The following is a 19693-nucleotide window of genomic DNA, read 5'->3' as shown; positions in this document are numbered from 1 at the left end:
ACTCTAAGGCCAGGATTGAAGGTTCACCTTAAAAGATTCCAAGTAAGCTTTAGCTGCAGGAAGGGAAATTAGCTAGAACTGGCATGTCTTTAGCCTATACCAGGAACAGTAGCAAGACCAGCATAAATGAGATTTTGAATCTGTGCCTTACAATGTTTTTGTTCCTCAATCTTAAGGATCTGGGAGTGTGGAGAAAACTGTAGGCCCAAAGTCACCCTCATGTATGGCCAAGATGCAATGGAATGGATGGAATTAAGTAGTAATTAATTAGAGATATGTGGGGGATACCTTTCTACTGTGGGGATTGTTTCTATTGTGAACATTCATAAATCATTTGTTTTAACAAATGTGTTCTAATCGTGATAACAAATGGTGATTTTATAATTGGCTTACAAAATGCTAGTTTCAGATTATTTAGCATTGTAACTCATCTCAGGAAAGTAATAGCCCCATCATAAGTGTGACTTATAAACACTTGTGTTTGTTGATTTCTGGGCAAACCTATTGCTTTTACCATAAATCTTTGTGTTTTTTTTTTAATTTTTTTTCAACGTTTATTTATTTTTGGGACAGAGAGAGACAGAGCATGAACGGGGGAGGGGCAGAGAGAGAGGGAGACACAGAATCAGAAATAGGCTCCAGGCTCTGAGCCATTAGCCCAGAGCCGGACGCGGGGCTCGAACTCACGGACCGCGAGATCGTGACCTGGCTGAAGTCGGACGCTTAACCGACTGCGCCACCCAGGCGCCCCTAAATCTTTGTGTTTTATTGTTATTGTTTGGTTTTTGTTTGTTTTAATGAGAGAAAATTTTACCTTAGTTTGCCATCCTTATGAAGAGCGTGTTCATTAATTTCTGTTTTGTTTTTCAGTCAAGCTGTTATTGACCCAAATTTCTCTTAAACTCCTTGTTGAAACAGACACGACTCTGATTTGCAATATCCTAATATTGTTCTCTAAGAACTTTGCACTTTTTGCATTTGTAGAACTGGGCACCAACCCGCTGAAGAGCTCGGGAATTGAAAATGGAGCCTTCCAGGGAATGAAGAAGCTGTCCTACATCCGCATTGCCGACACCAATATAACCACCATCCCGCAAGGTGATAGAAAATTCTCCAAAGCAGTTTGAACATCCAAATGTAACAATTTTAACATTCAAGAAAATTGTTTTGGAAATTTAAACGGTGACTGAAGCAGCCAACGCTATTTCCAGTAAATTGTCTACCCTTGTTTCTATTGAGCCTGGACGACCCCTGGGCCATTTAGGCTCATTGTAGAGATGGCGAGACCTATAAAGTCTCTTCTAAGATATAACTTACACATAATGATTTCATGTTAAAGAATTGTGAGAGCACAGGGGAAAAAGTACAGTTATTTAAAGAATAGAATCCCTTGCTGGTGTTAAAGGAAAAAAGATACATGGGAACACCTCAGAAATTGAGCCAACTTTTACTTTGAGTCTCCAATCTTTTAGTGAATTCCTTTCCATCTTACTCTCTGAATAAGAGGATCCATAGTGGCCACTTATATAATAAGTCTTATATAATAGTGTTGTAGAGAATATGGATTTTGGTCTATTTGGTCTGTTTGTCCCTAACTGGCTCTAAGACCTTGGAGAAGTTATTCAATATTTATGCCTTAACTTCTTTATTGGTAAAGTGGTAATAACACCAACATACAACTCCATTAGATTGTCTAATGATTAAATAACTAATTAGAAAAATATCAGGCATGTAAATAAATAGTGGATTAATATTACCTTTTATTATTTGTAAAAATGTTTTAACACTCATTTTGCTTAGGCAAAGTACCAAACACTGGAGACAAGACAGTGAATAGGGTATACTGCCTGCCTTCATGGACCTTATTACCTAGAGCAAAGCTGGAAAATAAATAGCAATCACTACACAGCCATGGGGTTAAGGTCATTGTGCTAAGGGCTACCTGGGAGAGACACATAAGCCATAAAGAAAAGAAATCTAATCACCGTAAAGAAATTCCTCTAATTTTCACATTTTACCTGGCCCAGGGTTTTAGTCTTTCAAAAGCCCAGCTGTATTCTCCAAGTTTCCCCTCCATCTGGCCCTTTCTCAGCTTAGATATCTTGTTCTTGGACTGGGCACAAAATGTAGGTTCTTGCCCACAGAAAACAATTACCTTTTATTGTGCTTCCACAGAAACGTCAGCTCCTGTGAGTACATATTCCATAGAATGGTTTCTTACTACCCCTTGCTCTCTCCATAGTCTTTTTGCTACAGAAGATGTTTTTATGCCCATAACAGCAACTACTGTTATAGATAGATAGATAATAGATAGATAGATAGATAGATAGATAGATGATAGATACTCATTTACAGTTTATAAAGCACTTTCATATTGAGCCTCCAACTTGTTGCATGTAACGAGTGTCATTCTTTAAAAAAATATTTATTTACTTTGAGAAAGAGAGTGTGAGAGTGTAAGACAGAGAGGGAGAGGGGCAGAGACTATCCCAAGCAGGCTTCACGTTCAATGTGGGGCTCGATGCAGGGTTCATTCCCACGACTGTGAGATCATGACCTGAGTGGAAGTCAGATGCTCAACCGACTGAACCACCCAGGCACATCAGTTTTAGTAATATTTTAATTATTTAATTATATTTTTGTATAGAATATATACACATACATTTTGCCTAAGGCCATAGAGCTATAGAAGGCCAAATAAAAAAACTGGAACCAGTCTTTGATTTTGCTGTCCTTTTTAATGCATCCTCCAAAATATCTTTCAGTGACACATTTCATCACTTAGGGATCTATATCCTCACATCTTCTCCCTATTCTATGTACTCTCTTCTCACCATTTCTAGCTTACTTTTATTTATTAAACACTTACTATAAAAATTACAGTAACTAAATTTTGTTCAGCCCTTATTTAGTAGCAGGTATTGTGCCAAATGCTTTTTGTGGATTTTTCTATATGAATCTCAAACCATTCCTCTCTAGGAATATTATCATGCCTGCTTAATAAATATGGAAAACCAAAGCTTAACGACATGAAGTAAATTGTGACCAAGGTCTTGGAGTTTGGAGGTGGCCAAGCTGGGACTGTGCTGTGCTGATGTCAGAGCCCATGTGCGTGACCACTGTATTCTGCTGCTTACCTAAGTCCTCTCTCTTATGCATATTTATGCTGATGAAATACATGAGTCTGCCTTTCTTAGGCTGGATTCTTACACCAGAACATCAGCTGCCTCTGGGAGGCTTAATGTCCACATTAATGGTCTACCATCACTGATGGAAACACAAGGCCATGGAATGAAGTGATGAGTTATGGTTTTTCCACTTAGAAAACAGGAGTGAGAGGTCTGGCTCAGCCACTTAGTCTTTCTGTGACTTTAGGCTAGTTATTGCACATCTCTAAAACCTCAGTTTTACTATCTATGGAGGTATTAGTGACACCTATCTTCTAGTATATTTGTGAGGATAGACACAAATAAGACTTGAATGTGCATGCATAGTATCTGGCCCAAGGTAAGCTCTCATATTTACCTTAAAAATGAAAAGGGAAAGGAACAAAAAAAGTAACTAGAGTATAGGTTCCTTAGCTAAACACTACGGTGGCAAAGATTAATGGTATTCCTTGCAAATTTGCCTCTCTCTATCTTATTGCAAAGTTTTCTTCCACAAACTTTCTCCTGGCTACCTTAACTTTGGGGAAACTGACATTGCAAAAGGGAAGACACTTAGAACCTTGGTAAGAGTTATGGATGTGATGATAATTGTTGTTCTAGAGACACTACATTTTAATGCTATCTTTTCACGGTGATAGGGAAGAAAGGATGTGTATTCAATATGGTTCGTTATAAAGTCACTCATTAATTACATATGGGAGTATTTTAAAAATCCACACTTGTGTATTCTAAAGAGACTTGAGTGGTTAGAATCCCTTCTTCCAAGAGTGACTGTGTTTGCATGATATTTAGTCATAAGAACTGTGCAATTGTGATTTTGTTACCGGACCCCAGAGACTAGGTTCTTGAGTCTCAGTGTCATAGAAATGAACACTGAACTGAAGGGAAAGAGTGTGGGTGGAGTTTATTGGAGATAACTTGTGTACAAGGGAGCCGACAAGAAAGAGAACTGTTGCTCTCTGAAAGGGTATTGTGCAAGACTTGTAAAGGCATTTTTCCTAAGGGAGAGGGGCTAGGATTTGGGAAGCATTCTTCAATCCCACGGTCGTTATCTGCGGTCGTTAGTTTTCAGTGGACAAGAGACAATCCCAGAATGCCTTTCTCTATGGTTGACATTCTTTTAGGGCTCCTGGAAAATAGAAATACTTGTGCAAGCAGGCTTTAAATTGTTACTTCTAATTTTGCCCAGACAACCATTACTCGTAATGACTATTATCTCATTTGTTCGCTTTCCCAGAAGGAGGTATTTGTCTCTAAGTATATGGAAACTTTTAACCTTTGCCTCAGACCAGTGGCTTTATGGGAGTTAAGTCCCTCTTGCTTCTCTCATACTGTCTCAACTCCATTTCATTCAGTTAAGAGCAACTATAGTTCAATTTAACTCCTTTTGACTGGGAACATTTTACCTTCCCTACTTAGCAGCTAGATAGTCTCCAAATTTGTAACTTTGAGTCTCTGTTTCTTCATCTATGAACAGGGATTCACAAAAAAAGTTTGTAAACTGAAACAAGTAAATGAGCTAAGTTAGGGAAAGTGCCAGTATCAGTGTTGACCACATTTCAGACTTGCAGGGAGTAGAAATTCCTTCCTTAGCAGCTCCCACACAAAACATAGAGAAACTAATACTAAAGTCAAATCAAATATGGACTAAACTTTTACATTAAATAGACGGTACTGATAGAATTCACTGACACGCAATGACAATTTCATGCCGAACGTAACCTGCAGTTTTCCAATTTTGCTCTTTATGGACAAATAACCGACACTCTCTGCTAAGCAGATGTTAGTTCTACATGTAACCAATTTGCTCTTTTCTTTGTGGTTGGTGCTATTCTTGTAAGTGGAACAATATGCCCTTTAAAAAGCTGTATAAAAGCATAATGCATCCTCAGATGGCAGGAGGAAATGAAAATAAAATATTTAAACTTTTATATTAATATTACTAAAGTTTTAGAAGTCATAGCCTTTCAAGAAGCACTATCCAGAGGTTTTGTGGATACTTTGGATCTGAAATTATTTCCCCAGGTGTTCTACATATGGCAGGTCGCTTGATTATAGGCCTTCACATTCCTCTTGTGTAGGGGAACAGTCTTGATTTGAAAGGTCCAAGTAATCTTTAGCTCTTTGGACACATCCGTGTTGCAGAGGAATTTGATGTTGGGTTTGTTTTTGCATTTGATTTATTTAAAAGTTTTTCTTGTTTCTTTTTTTATTTTTGAGAGACAGAGAGAGATAGAGCATGAGTGGGGGAGGGACAGAGGGAAACACAGAATCCGAAGCAGGCTCCAGGCTCCGAGCTGTCAGCACAGAGCCCAACGTGGGGCTCGAACCCATGAAACCGTGAGATCATGACTTGAGCTGAAGTCAGACGCTTAAACCTACTGAGCCACCCAGGCGTCCCATGTGTTTGAATTTTAATGCAGAAAAGCTGATTGAGACTGAAGCCAGCACAGTATATCAGCGTCAATTATTAATAATGCCCATGAATGAGATACTTAGTTAAATTTGCCTATAGGTTTAACTTATACATGATCTCTTTATTATAGCTTAAATGCTATAATAAAGCATATAATAAAGAGTTGTCATCTTTTATCCACGGTAGTGTTAACTTATTAACAGAGGTGTAAGAAACTAATGAGATTCAGGGTTTGACCTCAGTTCTACAATTGTATCCTAAGAATTCCTGAGACAAAAATCTACTATGTGAGAAACCACAGTCCATGTTTTTGTTTAAAATCGAACTACGAGAAAAGGAAAAAGCCCCTGTACTACTTCTAGAAGTGTATATTGTTATGAAAGGGATGAAGAAAAAAGATAAAAATCAAAACCAATGAAAATGATGTAAAGCAAATCCTTTGACACTCTGTCTTTTAGAAAATTGGTGGCCTTTGTCTTCATTAAGTCTTTACATCCCATCATTACGTTTATCTGCTAATGTAACATTTTGTATTTCTGTATTCCAGGTCTTCCTCCTTCCCTTACTGAATTACATCTTGAAGGCAACAAAATCTCCAAAGTTGATGCAGCTAGCCTGAAAGGACTGAATAATTTGGCTAAGTAATAATATTCTTTCATAACCTTATGTCTGTAAAATGGCTAGATGTATAGGTGCCCACATGCTCAGAACTAGAAATGCCACGGGCAATTTCTGACCATACCACGTTTTTTTGCTGTTGGTCCCAACAATCTCAGACCTCAGCATGCTCAATTATTTCTTTAAAAAGCCATGAAATAGCATACTTAGCATAACCATGACATATCTCATGTACAATATACCTGATTAAATCAACATGCATATTCAGTAGGTTCTAACTTAATTGAATTCAACAGAAGGTTGATTACGTTATAACCCAGTGTTCAGAATTTGAAAATGCCTTAAAATGAAAGCTACCAGGACATGGAAATACTGGGCATCCCACACCATTGTATCTGGATGATTATGATGAGATTCTCATATCTCTATTCTCTGAAGAGTTTTAAACGTCTCTGGACATTTAATGCAGTCTTACAAAAGTCATTGGGTTGTGTGTGCGTGCGTGCGTGCGTGTGTGTGTGTGTGTGTTCCTGGGCCTTGTTAACTTTTTTTTTTTTTCCTGATAGATAATCATTAGTTCCTTTCCTGACTTCTAGCCTAACTTTAATCTTTTTACGTTTGCAATCTGGTTAAGTAATAAAAAGAGGAGAAGGCTTGCAAACTATTTGCTTTATCTTCAAAAAACACTGTGCTCTTGAACTGTATTGCTGAATGTTCTTGCAAAGGAGCATAGTGTTATGCCAAATTGACTCACTTCTCTTTTTTTCTTTATAAATTTTATGGGAGACAAATAAAGTATATCATTTATCCTTGAGAAATAGCTAAGACAAGATGATACATAACACAGCTTTTCCCATTTCTGTGGATATTCCCTAGTGAGCTGGTGGGTGGTGAGAGCTGAAGGTGAGCATATGGATGTGACTGTAACACAGTGTATTACCCTAAGTCTCAGACGAGAAGAAATCTAAAGTTATTTTCATTACAGCCTCTAATATAGAAAATATATTTTGAAATAGCATTGTGCATCACTGACCTTTTTTTTGTTGATTTGGTTCCTCTAGCTGCAGAAAAATGTAGGAAGATCAGTTGCATTGCCTATTGTATAGAACTGTCTTTAGGACAGCTGTTAGTGGTAGCAGTGGTAGAGATGTACAATAGTCTAATTCCAAATATGGTAAGCCACTAATAATATCTGTGCCTTTTTGGAATAAAAGTTTATTTTATACTGAAAGTGGTATGGAATTTTTTTTTTAACTCCATTCATTAAATTGGAGCAGATTGACCCATTGGCCAAGCAGATTTTTCCAATTCTTGAATTTATCAGACAAATTTCTTTTTGGAATCAAGTCCAGAAAAATATGTCTATGAAACCATCAAATCCTCATGTTGTTTACTCTTCACTGATGTTGGGACATGAGAAGTATTTTGGTAATGAAAATCAAAACTGGGAAAAGAAGAAAAAAAGCGGCCACTGATCTCAGAACGTTGTGGGGCAAATATTCCAATTAGTTATTAGGAACATGTGGGGAGAAATATATATGCCTCTCTCCAAAAATATAAGATGGTTTTGGGGCACACTTTCCTTTTTGTTACATATGTAGACATATATCATCATCTCCCTTATTTGATGAAATACTCTTCAATGGAAGGAATCATTGTTTTTGAGCCATGTGCCCTCTGCCTTCATAAAGCTAGAATAATATCTTGAACATAACAGGTCCTCAAAAATATTTATTGATTGAACATATAAATAAATCACCATAAAATTGAAGTTTCTTTGCATCAGTTATTAAGAATATTATATTCTAAGAATGTATTAGCCCAAAATTGGATATGGGATTTGGAGTGTTGTAAGAAATAGGAGACCTGACTCTGTGATAGAAGAGACAAGATCAGAAACAAGAAATAAATGCCTAAGACTGGGGAGGGCGGGGTGGTGGGGAAACAACGTGTTCTCTGCCAAGATGCCAGGTGAATAATCAATAGCTAAGATAAATCCACTGTTTTATTAATAGCTTAAAATTAACATAGTATAATCTCAGTTATTTCAAATACCAAGTCATGATTAAAACTGAGAGACTTGGGTTACATAAACCAGAATCTAAATCTCAGAAGGGCTCAAACATCAGAACTAGCTGAAGGCAAGCTAAAACGATCCTACAGAAAGTTCCCAAGCCTATTCCACATCGTGTGAAGGAGCCCAATAGACTCCTCCTCTTTCTCTCCCTTTGAGTTTGCTGGTTCTCTTTCATTACCTTGTTGCCTCATCCCAGGTATCTCCTCTCTGCCCTTTAGGACTGACAGCACCCTAGTTTGACAGAGTCATTCATCTTTAGAATGCCAAATACATCAACCTTGTCTCCATGTTAACCTCTTCTGACTTTTGAATCCCATTTACTAGGAAGGGACCGCACGGCTGCAGAACTTTCACTTGTTATGCACTTAATTTAAAAAATGCAGCCCAAAACTTTGAGTGGTATTGTAGAAGAAATGTTAAAGGGCCAAGAAACAGACATGTAGGTCAGAGGTCAGGGTCAGAAGCCAGGAATGCTGGCACCAGGCAAATTCTGATAGTAGCAGATGATCACTGATAAACTCAAACGAAAGCAAAATGCTAATTCTGTTAACCTTCCTGGCAGATATGTTTACTGATTCATTGGAACCTTCTACCTTTTATTTCCAATGAAGAAATGTATATAATAAATATACAATTGTTTGATTTCTAAAGTGACCCAAATGATAATAGTACTCCTCTGAGTATTCTACGGAGTGAATTCATTATATGTATTATACATAGAAATCAATTCAGCAGCGACTCATTGATCATAAGAAGTTTTCTGTTAGGACTGGATATGCTGCAAAACAGTCACTTTTCTCTAGGAGAGACCACAAGTACACAGTCCCTTGAATTTTTTAAGAGGGTGCTAACAGGATGCTATAGGAGCATTTACTAGGGGTACCTATCTAGTTTGGTAGGATCAGATGAGTTTCAAAGAGAGTAAGTTGGGGCACCTGGGTGGTTTAGTCAGTTAAACCCAAGACTCTTGATTTCAGCTCAAGTCATGGTCTTTGGTTCGGAGCCTAAGGTTGGGCTCTGCACCGACAGTGCAGAGCCTGTTTGGGATTATCTCTTTCTCTCTCTCTCTCTCTTTCTCTCTCTCTCTCTCTCTCTCTCTCTCTCTCTCTCTCTCTCTCTGTCCCTCCCCTGCTTGCACGCATGTGCTTTTGCTCTCTTTCTCTCAAAATAAACAAACATTTAGAAAAAAAGAGAAAGTGACTCTATGGTGGGAACTTTGGAACAAATGGGCTTTATGTAGGCTCAGCAAGTTTGGAAAAAAGTACTCTAAGCAAAGGGAACAGTAAATGCAAAAACAAAGAACGTCCTTGCTGTTGACTTGATAAATCACACAGCACCTGTGAAGAAAGCATCCATGTGTCCTGAGCAGAGGACATGCATTCATTTCTGCTTCCTTTTGCAGGTTGGGACTGAGTTTTAACAGCATCTCTGCTATTGACAATGGCACTCTGGCCAACACTCCTCATTTGAGGGAGCTTCACTTGGACAACAATAAGCTTATCAGAGTACCTGGTGGGCTGGCGGAGCACAAATACATCCAGGTAATGCAACACCACTAAACCTGTAAGGGGTCTCTAGGGAGCAAACCCTCCCTACTGGGATGCTAGGAGGCAGGTAGCTCTGCCTGGCAATATTTTTGCAGAAAGATATTTTTCATGTTTCCACATCAGTATTCATTCTGGTTTCCTGAAAAATACAGGCTTGAATTATTATTTTTTTAATAGGACTATTACCTTAACCTTATTATAATGCTATCTTCTAGAATAGAGTATGTTTTAGGAAGCAGGCAAGGTAGTTTCAAGCCATAGATCAGTGTAACAAAAACATATTGGTTGAAGAAGATGAGATCATTTGTGATGAATAGATATGGAATAAAAGAGAAGTTTTAAATTTTAGCTTTAGCAGATGCAAGCTGGTCAAAAGGAATGTTCTGTGACTGAGTTAACTTCATGTCAGTTATCAAGCTATATATAGTACATGCATAAGGATAAGAAGATATGGTCCAATGGCCCATGGTGATAATAGAGCTTTGTAGTCTGTAAACCTATAAATGTAAGGCATGCTCATCAGTTTAAATAGTGATAATATTTTTTTTCACATATAACAAAATAATATTTCCACTGTTACTCAGGAAATTGCACAAATATGTTATTCAAATTTTATATTCAGAAGTTAATGTGCTTATTCATAGATTTTATGTATTGGCTTATTTTATCTAATTTTTCAGCTTCAATAAAGGTCAGATTTAAATTGCTTCTGTCAGATATTTACCTAGGTACTTAGTTGAACCATGATGATTCAGAAATTATATCTTGACATTGATGCTCTGTTATAGATAAAACCTTTTTATAAAGTTGCCATTTTGGTAATCTAGTATCTCAACTTTTTTGCTTGTGGTTCAAGATAGGTTTTTCCCTTACTCTGCCGTCAGTTCTGTCAAAATGTGATGGACGTCTTTTTTTTTTTTTATTGGTTTGTGACAAAAACTCCAAGCAAAATAGCTATAAGGATTCACGTTAGCTAGATTTCAATAAAGTATCTGAATTATAAGTACAAAGATGACACTTGAAAACATTGTATTTCACGCTGATTCTTTTTTAGTGGGTCTTTGATGGTGATAGGATAATGAGTAAGCAGATCTGAAGGCACAAGCAAAAGCAAGACACTTAGAAGACCAAGTAATAGCTACCATTGTTACTATTAAGATTTCTTTTGGTGGTGGGCATTTTTGGGGGGCTGGAGGGATTGGTTTGTTTTCATTTTTATATCCCAGAATAATCCGTTTTATCTTCTTGATTGCCATTTTTCAAATTTCAGTCTGGACATATTATTGAGTTCATAAAATAAGTTTGATGAGTTAATTAACATGTATGGGATAAGAAAGGATAGGATAGGATGCATGGAAAGAAAATATCACTGTAATGGTAAGGATTTCGTAAAAATGTTTAAATGCATAGTTGCATATATACTAAACCTTAGTGTATAATGTGTTCTTATTGTGAGTCACGGAGAAAAATTTATAAAACATGCTATTTTGAAATCTTTGTTGAATGTCAGCAAATCTCATGGGCATTCACACAGGGTCTCACGTTCAGAAGGGTCTCATTCTTGGTTTTTCATCTCTAATTGGCTATCCGTGCACCCATTTCACATCCCTTCTTATAGGCTCTTAGAGATTTCACCCATATCACTGCCTTTTTCATAAGCATATAACTCTGTTATTTTTAGCAAAATTATATAGTTGTTCAACCGTCACCACAATCCAGTTCTAGCACTTATGTTACCCCCAAATATTCCTCATATCCATTTCTGGTCAATTTTCAATCTCATCCCCTTTCACAGGAAATCATTAATCTACTTTATACCTCCGTGGATTTGCCTTTCCTGGACATTTCATATAAATAGAATGACTTATTGTAATGATTTTAGGTCACCCATAACAGCATGTATCAGTAATTCTTCCATTTTTATCAGTGAATACCATTCCATTGTATGGATATACCACATTTTGCTTGCTAGCACTATGCTTTTTGATTACTATAGCCTTTGGTTGTGTTTTGAAGTTGGGAGTGAAGGTCTTTTAACGTTGTTCTTATTTTTCAAAAATAAGAACTATTCTTGTTTCTTTGCGTTTTCATATAAATTTTAGAATCAGCTTTTAATTTTTGCAAAAATAGCCTGCAAAATAGGGATTGTGTTGAATCCATAGATCAATTAGGGGTGAATTGTCATCTGAACAATATTGAGTCCTCTAATTCATAAACATGGAATATCTCCCTATTTCATATTATTTAACTTCTCACAGCAATGTTTTGTCATTTTTAGTATACATGTCTCACAATTATCTTACTAAGTTTATTGTCATTTTCTTTATTATTTTTGACGCTGTTGTGAATGGTTACCTTAATTTCATTTTTGCATTTTTTTTGCTAGTACAGTAAAACCTTGGTTTGTGAGTATAATTCATTCCAGAAACATGCTTGTAATCCAGATTAATCAAAGTTAATTTCAAGAACAATTGGCTCAGTTGTGACCATGTGACATTTGTCATCACATACTACTCGTATTGCAAGACATCATCGCTCATTTATCAAGTTAAAATGTATTAGAAGCATTTGCTAATCTTGCAGAACACTCGCAGAGCAAGTTACTTGCAATCCAAGGTTTTACTGTATATGTAAATATAATTCATTTTTGTTTATTGATCTTCTATCTTGGTACTGTGCTGAAATTTTTTTAGTTGCAGAAGTCTTTGTGCATGTCTTTGGATATTCTGTATTTGGGATCATGTCATTTGTAAATAAATACAGTTTTAGTTATTCTTTTCCTATCTGAATTATTTTCATTTATTTTTCTTGCTTCATTGCACTGGCTAGAATCTCCAGTACAATATTGAATAGAAGTGATGAAATTAGACATCTTTGGCTTGTTTTCTATTTTAAGAGAGGTTGGACATTCAAGTTTTTACCATTCAGTGTGATGTTAGCTACAGGTCTTTTGTAGATGCTCTTTGTCAAGTTAAGAAGATACTTTTATTAGTTTATTGAAAGTTTTTGTAGTGAATTTTTCAGATGCTTTTTCTGTGTCTGTTGAGATGATCATGTGGTTTTGGTTGTTTATTCTTTTAATAGAGTAAATTAAATTAATTAATTTCCAGTTAAAGCAATTTTACATCCCTGAGATAAATTATGCTTCATCTTGGTCATGGTGTATAATCTTTTTATATTTTGTGAGATACAGTTTCCTAATATTTTGTTAAAGTTCTTTATCTATGCTAATATGAAATATTTGCAGGTAGGTTGTGTGTGTGTGTGTGTGTGTGTGTGTGTGTGTGTGTGATGATGATGAACATGATTTTTGCCTGGTTTTAATAATGGAAAATAATGGCCTTATAAAATGAGTTGAGAATCTAATTTTCTTTTTTACACAGACTAATACTTGGTTTATGTCTTGACATTCTCTTCTCTCACCTTCAGTATTAGCCCTAAATTCTAACCAAACATGTGCCCCCTTTATTGCTAGTCACTGCCAGGAAATAGAGAATGGCAAATGAGAAGAAATTTTCAAAGTTTGAAAGTTATAAAAAAATACTTATAGCTATTGTTTGGCTTTAATATCACTTGTTTCTGTTTTTATTGTCTTCCTTCTAAAACCTTTCTTAAACAAGGCCTTTTTCACCTGCATATAAGTAGGAGTGTTCTGGGTTAATTATTTTAAGGAAGCATCTCATAGGCTTTATAACACCCTTTAGAAACTGTCACGTTACTATTATATTTTATTTTAGGTTGTATGATAAGTCACTTCTCACTCTTCAGAAATCACATCTACATGAAAACCCATTTCTAAAGCCCTTTCATAAGTCTAATATTTAATATCCCTGAGAAAAATCTATGAACAAGTTACCATTATCTTAAACATAATCATAAAATACATTTCAGAAAAAATTCTAATGAACTATCGAATTCTATTCATAAGATAGAATTTGTAACATGGAATAAATTTTTATTAAAAATTTCTAGGTCTGGGGTGTCTGGGTGGCTCAGTCATTTGAGTGTCTGACTCTTGATTTGGGCTTAGATCATGATCTCGCAGTTCATGAATTTGAGCCCCACATCAGGCTCAGTGCTGACAGTGTGGAGCCTGCTTGGGATTCTCTTTCTCCCTGTCTCTCTGCCCCTTCCCTGCATGCTCTCTGTATCTCTCTCAAAATAAATAAATAAACTTAAAAAAACTTTCTAGGTCTATTCATTCCAAATGCTATGGCACTCAAGTGTTTCTTAGACTTTGTGATTATTTTGATTCAAATACTATGCACACTCTTCTTGTTCATTATATATTACTTCCTCATTCTGCATAATCTTGTTCAAAGGTCCCTCATTTTATCTTCGCCTTGAAAACAGCCCATGTAGACACAATTTATGCAATAACATAAATTTATTCATGTATTCATTTAATGTATATTTATTGGACACCTACTGTGTTTAATAGACACTGAAGATACAGTCATGAACAAAACAAAACAAGTTTCCTTCCTCATGGAGCGTTTATTCTAGAGAAGGAAAACAGGTGAAACAAACAAACAAATATATAATATGTTGTATAGTGATAATTACTGTGAAGATTTAAAGTAGTGTGACTGGGATGGAGAATGAATGGCAGCATTGGATAGTCAGGGAAGACATCTCTGGTAAGGAGAAGTTACATAAACTATGTGAAAGAGTAAGCCTTGTAGATATCGTGGAGAAGATAAGGCCAGGTAGAAGAAACAATGTGTGCCAACCTAAGGAAGGACCTTGATCTTTGTAATAGAGGAAAAGCAGGTAGGCCAGTTAGATTGAATAGTGAGGGGAGATGAGGTCAGAGCAGAAGGATGGCAGACCATGTTGGATTTGTGGGTCATTGTGAGAACGTTGGACTTTATTCTGCATGAAATGGGAAGCCATTGGAGTGTTGAGGCAAAGAATATATAACTTGGCTCAATTTTTTAAATAATTGTTCTATGAGCTAACTTACAGGGTTACAGAAAATAAAAAAGAAAAAGGAAGGAAGGAGGGAGGGAGGGGAAGAAGGAAGGAAGGAGAGAAGGAAGGAAGGAAGGGAAACTGATTTCAGAGCAAAAGAGGAAGCAGGAAAGACAACAATAAAGGCAGCTTGAATCATCCAGGAGGAGATAATGGCAGTTTTGGACAATGTTGTAGAAGTCGATGTGGGGATAAGGACTGGGTTCTGGGTACATTTTGAAGATCAAGCTAGCAGCATTTGTTGATGGTTGGGCAGAAAGTGTAAGAGAAAGGATGGGTCTAGGATAAAGAGTAAATAATAAAAGAAAAAGAATAAGGTATTTGCATGAATGGCTTAGTATATTTAGAGGAAAATAATCATTCTCCATTATTTCATTTTGCAGGTTGTCTACCTTCATAACAACAATATCTCTGCAGTCGGGTCTAACGACTTCTGCCCACCTGGATACAACACCAAAAAGGCTTCTTATTCAGGTGTGAGCCTTTTCAGCAACCCAGTCCAGTACTGGGAGATCCAACCATCCACCTTCCGATGTGTCTATGTGCGTTCCGCCATCCAGCTTGGAAATTATAAATAACTCCCAAGAAAGCCCTCGTTTTCATAACCTGGCAAAATCCCATTAATATCGTTGCTCAAAAAAAAAAAAAAAAGAAAAAAAAAAGAAAGAAAGCTAGATACTGAAAACCTAACTGTAATGTGGATCTTTTCCCCACATGATTTATAATGCGTATAAAGCCAAATATGCAGTTTAAATAATTGCCTACAATAAAAAAAATAATTTGCCTGCCATTTTCAGAATTCTTTTTTGAAGCTTTCTGTTGATGTTAACTGAGTTATTGCAGATATTCTTATTTCCCTAAACGTAAAATTTGGAGTGAATGTGTGTGTATATATATATATATATATATATATATATATATACATGTCAACAATTTAGTAAATCTTTTCTTGTCTAATTTTCAGAAGGAATCAAATAAAAAATATTGATCTTCTGTAACTCATAGGGTCTTAGATTCTTTGACATAACGTTGAACTTCAAATTCTATCTAGCTCTGTATTAAACCCCATTATTACTGGTAAAGCCTCATTTGAATATGTAAATTCAATACAGGCTATGTAAAATTTTTGCTAATGTTGTCATTTTGAAACAAATAAATTTACAAATACATTCAAACTTACTATTGTATAAAAGTGTAATTGTAATCTTCCCTAAACTCAATTTTCTGAAGAGAGCAGACATTGTGTTCTTGGCAAAAATAGCCATCTTTTCAAGTTCTCAGATATTTCGTCTCCTCCTGTTTTTTGACCCTTGTGTATTACAACTTACATTACCTATATTCAGTGCTGAGCTGATAAAGCGCAAAGCTGATTTTTCCTAATTGGTCTAGAAAGCTGGTATTTTCAGTTACTAAGATACTAAACAGGTTTAAAACATCCTGTGTATAACCAGGGCACTCGCTTGAATATTTCTATAATTACTCGATTAATATTCTAATATGGTAAATATTAGAAACATTTCTTGCATTTAGTTAAATCTTCAAATTTAGATTTATTTTCTGCAGGGTTTATAAAGACCTATCAAAGCAGACCACTCAGCAAGCCTGGGGTAATAGGCTGATTTACAAAAAGTAGAGATTTATCATAAACTACATTTATGCTCTCCACATCCAATAAGCAAATATGTGAGAAGAGTTGTTTTTTTCTACAATGTTGCATCTTTTGTGTTTGCAAATCCTGACAACCAAATCCAAACTGGTTTAAACCGCAAAGAAAAACTCAAACCGTCCTGCCATTGGAGGAGCCCGTAGGTACAATTTGATCAGAGTTCCAGCCAAGTTTCTCTGCATCTCTTTCAACTTTGTCTTCCTTCATTACATTTTCAGGCTGGCTTCCTTATGGTCAAAAAAATGAGTCTCCCTCATTATTTACCACTCAGAACACAAAAGCTTATCAACACAAAATTTCCAGGAGAAGTCATGAGATTCCCTCTCATTATTATATAGCGACTTCACAGCCTTACAGAGTATACGTGAGTCAATACTAATGTTATTCCCATTTGGTAGAAAAGTCAAGTGCTGGTAAATACGTGGCAACAGAGTGTTCTCTTTTGATCTTTGTGTAAATCAGCGCCTGATAGAAAACAGAATTTACCTCTGAGAGTTCCAATGAAGGGACTATTATACAGCGTGCACAGAGTTCACTGCACCAAGCAAGGGACGACAAGGCACCAAAAGATGGCAGTGGTGAAAAGCCATTGTTACCCCAATGGCTACATGGACAGGGGAAGAACTGAGTTTCTGGATCCAAGCAAGAGAACAGCTTTGGAGGATTCCTGTGCCCAGGGAGCTTTGTTTCTGGAAGGTTGCCACATCTGCCAGATGTGAGGTCCTGAAACAGGGTCTCTCTCCTCACCTTTGATGTCAGATCCTCCCACTGATTAAGCCTAAACGAAAGACAACCGTCAAGAAAGCTAGAAAGATGAAAGCTCTTCTTGGGGCAAGACGGACATGGGAGAAAAATAGATCCGGTCAGGGCACTTGGAGAACAACTAATTAGCCCAGGCACTATAATTTTATCTGTAGGATTATTACACAAAATTCACCGGCCACAGGTAAACATTATATTCCCCTCCTATGTCATCCCACGTGCCTTTTCTGAAACCCAATTATTTTTAGACTTTTCTGCATTGATCGGAGCTGCTAACAAAACAACATTTGATGAAACTTTGTCAAGTGATTAACTGAATCTGGTTTTCCATTAGGAAACACAGGCTATTTTTATAATGGCTTTGACTAAAGCAGCGTTTACTTCTTTAAAGAAATACGGTCAGTGTTAAAAATCAAGGTGCAAACATAAAATTTACACCGTCAATATTAATGGACGGTCAATTATATAGTATGCATAAATTTGGCAGGAAATAAAAATAATATTTGGATAATCCTGAGAACCAGAGCTTACAGATCTAAGCTCTAGCAAAGTCCTATTCTCCATTACAGCAGTCACCACCTGAAAAGCACAGTGCTTTGGGTGAGCTGTTTAATCACATGCTCGTCTTTCATGAAGTAATCATGTTAGTGATATTTGTTTACAGTGTGGCATCAGGCAATAGCTAGGAGAGGCTATTTATTGATTTGGCTTACTCCATTCATTCATACATTCATCCATTCAATACTTTTTTTTTTTTTTTTTTTTGTAAATATAAGTCCTGGTAGAAAGATAACAACCACAACATACATTTATTTCTGGAGTTTATTCCGTGCATACAAAGCTTCTGTGCTAGGCTCTTTCTGGTCCACATCTGCTTATCACAAAACTCCCCTAAGAGTGTACTGTTCCTATTTCACAGATGATGAAGTTTAGAAAGAGTAAGTGCAGAGTCAGAATTGTAACCGCAGTGTGTGCTGAGCCAGTTAGGATCGGCCTCCGCTTTTGCAATAGTTTCTACAACTCAAAGCATGTCAAGGCCAAAGGTGGTAGTCGTGAAAACTGAGAAGATAATCTATTCATGGCTCTTAGCAGTCCATCTGCTAAGAGGGCAACAGGTGAGTGTCCTGAGGCTCAGGTGCCATAGAGATAAAAACTATCCTTTATTCAACTCTATGTCTTAATTGGACATACAGTATCTCATTTAATACTTACATTAGCCCTGGGGACTACATGTGGTTATTTAATACCTTTTTAAATCAGCAAATGAAGCCCCAGAGAAGTCAAATAATTTCCGCATGGATACACAGCTTGTAAGAAAAGGCAAACATTTCATTCCTTCAATGTGTTGCCTCCTGCTACTTTAGAAAAGAATGAGTTTGTGTCCAACCATGAGCAATCACTCCACACCCACAGCATCTTTTATCTTTGCCCTCTTATGCAGGGCTATAAGATAATGGGTCATCCCACCAATGTGATTTGTAACATTTCAAAAAGGATACATTTGTTTGCAAAAAAAAAAAAAAAAAGAAACTACAACACTGTTAAACCTTGAAAATGTTCTGTATCAGCACTGTCCAATATGGTACCTATTACCATAGGTAATAGAAAGGTGATAAAGAACTGATTTTTAAATTTTGTGTAATTGTAATTAATTTAAAGTTAATAGCCGTATGTCACTTAGTGACATCATATTGGATGTCATGTTTGAAATACTCCTAATGAGTTTAATTATGATTTTCAAGGTATGATGTGTATTTCTGGTCATGCAAAAATATTTACTAGGCCTGTGTCTAACTGGAGAGGTAAGAATGAAGAAGATGCCATCCTTGACTTTAAGGGGATCATAGTTTAACAAAGACACAATCGTGTAACCAAATAATAGAAATACAGAGGAATAAATTTTATCATTGGAAATAGTGGTATACCTCATTTTACTGTGCTTTACTGTCTTGCACTTTGCAGATATTGTGGTTTTTGAAAATGGCAGCTTTGGGGCACCTGGTTGGCTCAGTCGCTTGAGGGTCCGATTTTGGCCCAGGTCATGATCTCGCAGTTTGTGAGTTCCAACCCCCCTGTTGGGCTCTGTGCTGACAGCTCAGAGCCTGGAGCCCACTTCAGATTCTGTGTCTCCCTCTCTCTCTGCCCCTCCCCTGCTCATGCTCTGTCTTTCTCTCTCTCTCAAAAATAAATAAGCATTTAAAAAAATTTAGAAATTAAAGTAAATTAAATAAATAAATAAATAAGGCAGGTTTGTGGCAATCTTCCATAAGCCTCCATGGAGCCAGTTTATAGACATGTGCTCATTTTGTGTCTCTGTCACATTTTAGTAATTCCTGCAATATTTCAAGCTTTTTCTTTATTATTGTATTTGTCATGGTGATCGTTTACCAGTGATTATGACTCACTGAAAGCTCAGATGATGGTTAGTATTTTTTAGCTATAAAGAATTTTTAATTAAGGTATGTA

At 36.5% G+C, this 19693-nt stretch overlaps 1 protein-coding gene across 2 annotated transcripts in view; it reads left to right on the top strand.

The window, feature by feature from the left end:
* The window catches only part of DCN (decorin), a 42153-nt gene extending 26175 nt beyond the window's left edge, over positions 1-15978 (top strand). For both annotated transcript variants that reach the window (XM_003989110.6, XM_003989111.6), the window contains exons 5-8: positions 985-1098; positions 6131-6224; positions 9681-9819; positions 15183-15978. In XM_003989110.6, the coding sequence (XP_003989159.1) occupies positions 985-1098; positions 6131-6224; positions 9681-9819; positions 15183-15377 (542 nt within the window). In that variant the 3' untranslated portion in view covers positions 15378-15978. The remainder of the gene's footprint in view (positions 1-984; positions 1099-6130; positions 6225-9680; positions 9820-15182) is intronic.
* The last annotated feature ends 3715 nt before the right edge of the window (positions 15979-19693 follow it).

This window comes from Felis catus, chromosome B4 (assembly GCF_018350175.1).
Source record: "Felis catus isolate Fca126 chromosome B4, F.catus_Fca126_mat1.0, whole genome shotgun sequence".
Taxonomy (NCBI): domain Eukaryota; kingdom Metazoa; phylum Chordata; class Mammalia; order Carnivora; family Felidae; genus Felis; species Felis catus.
The sequence above is the reverse complement of the archived record's forward strand: the minus strand, read 5'-3'. Positions and strand labels throughout refer to the sequence as shown.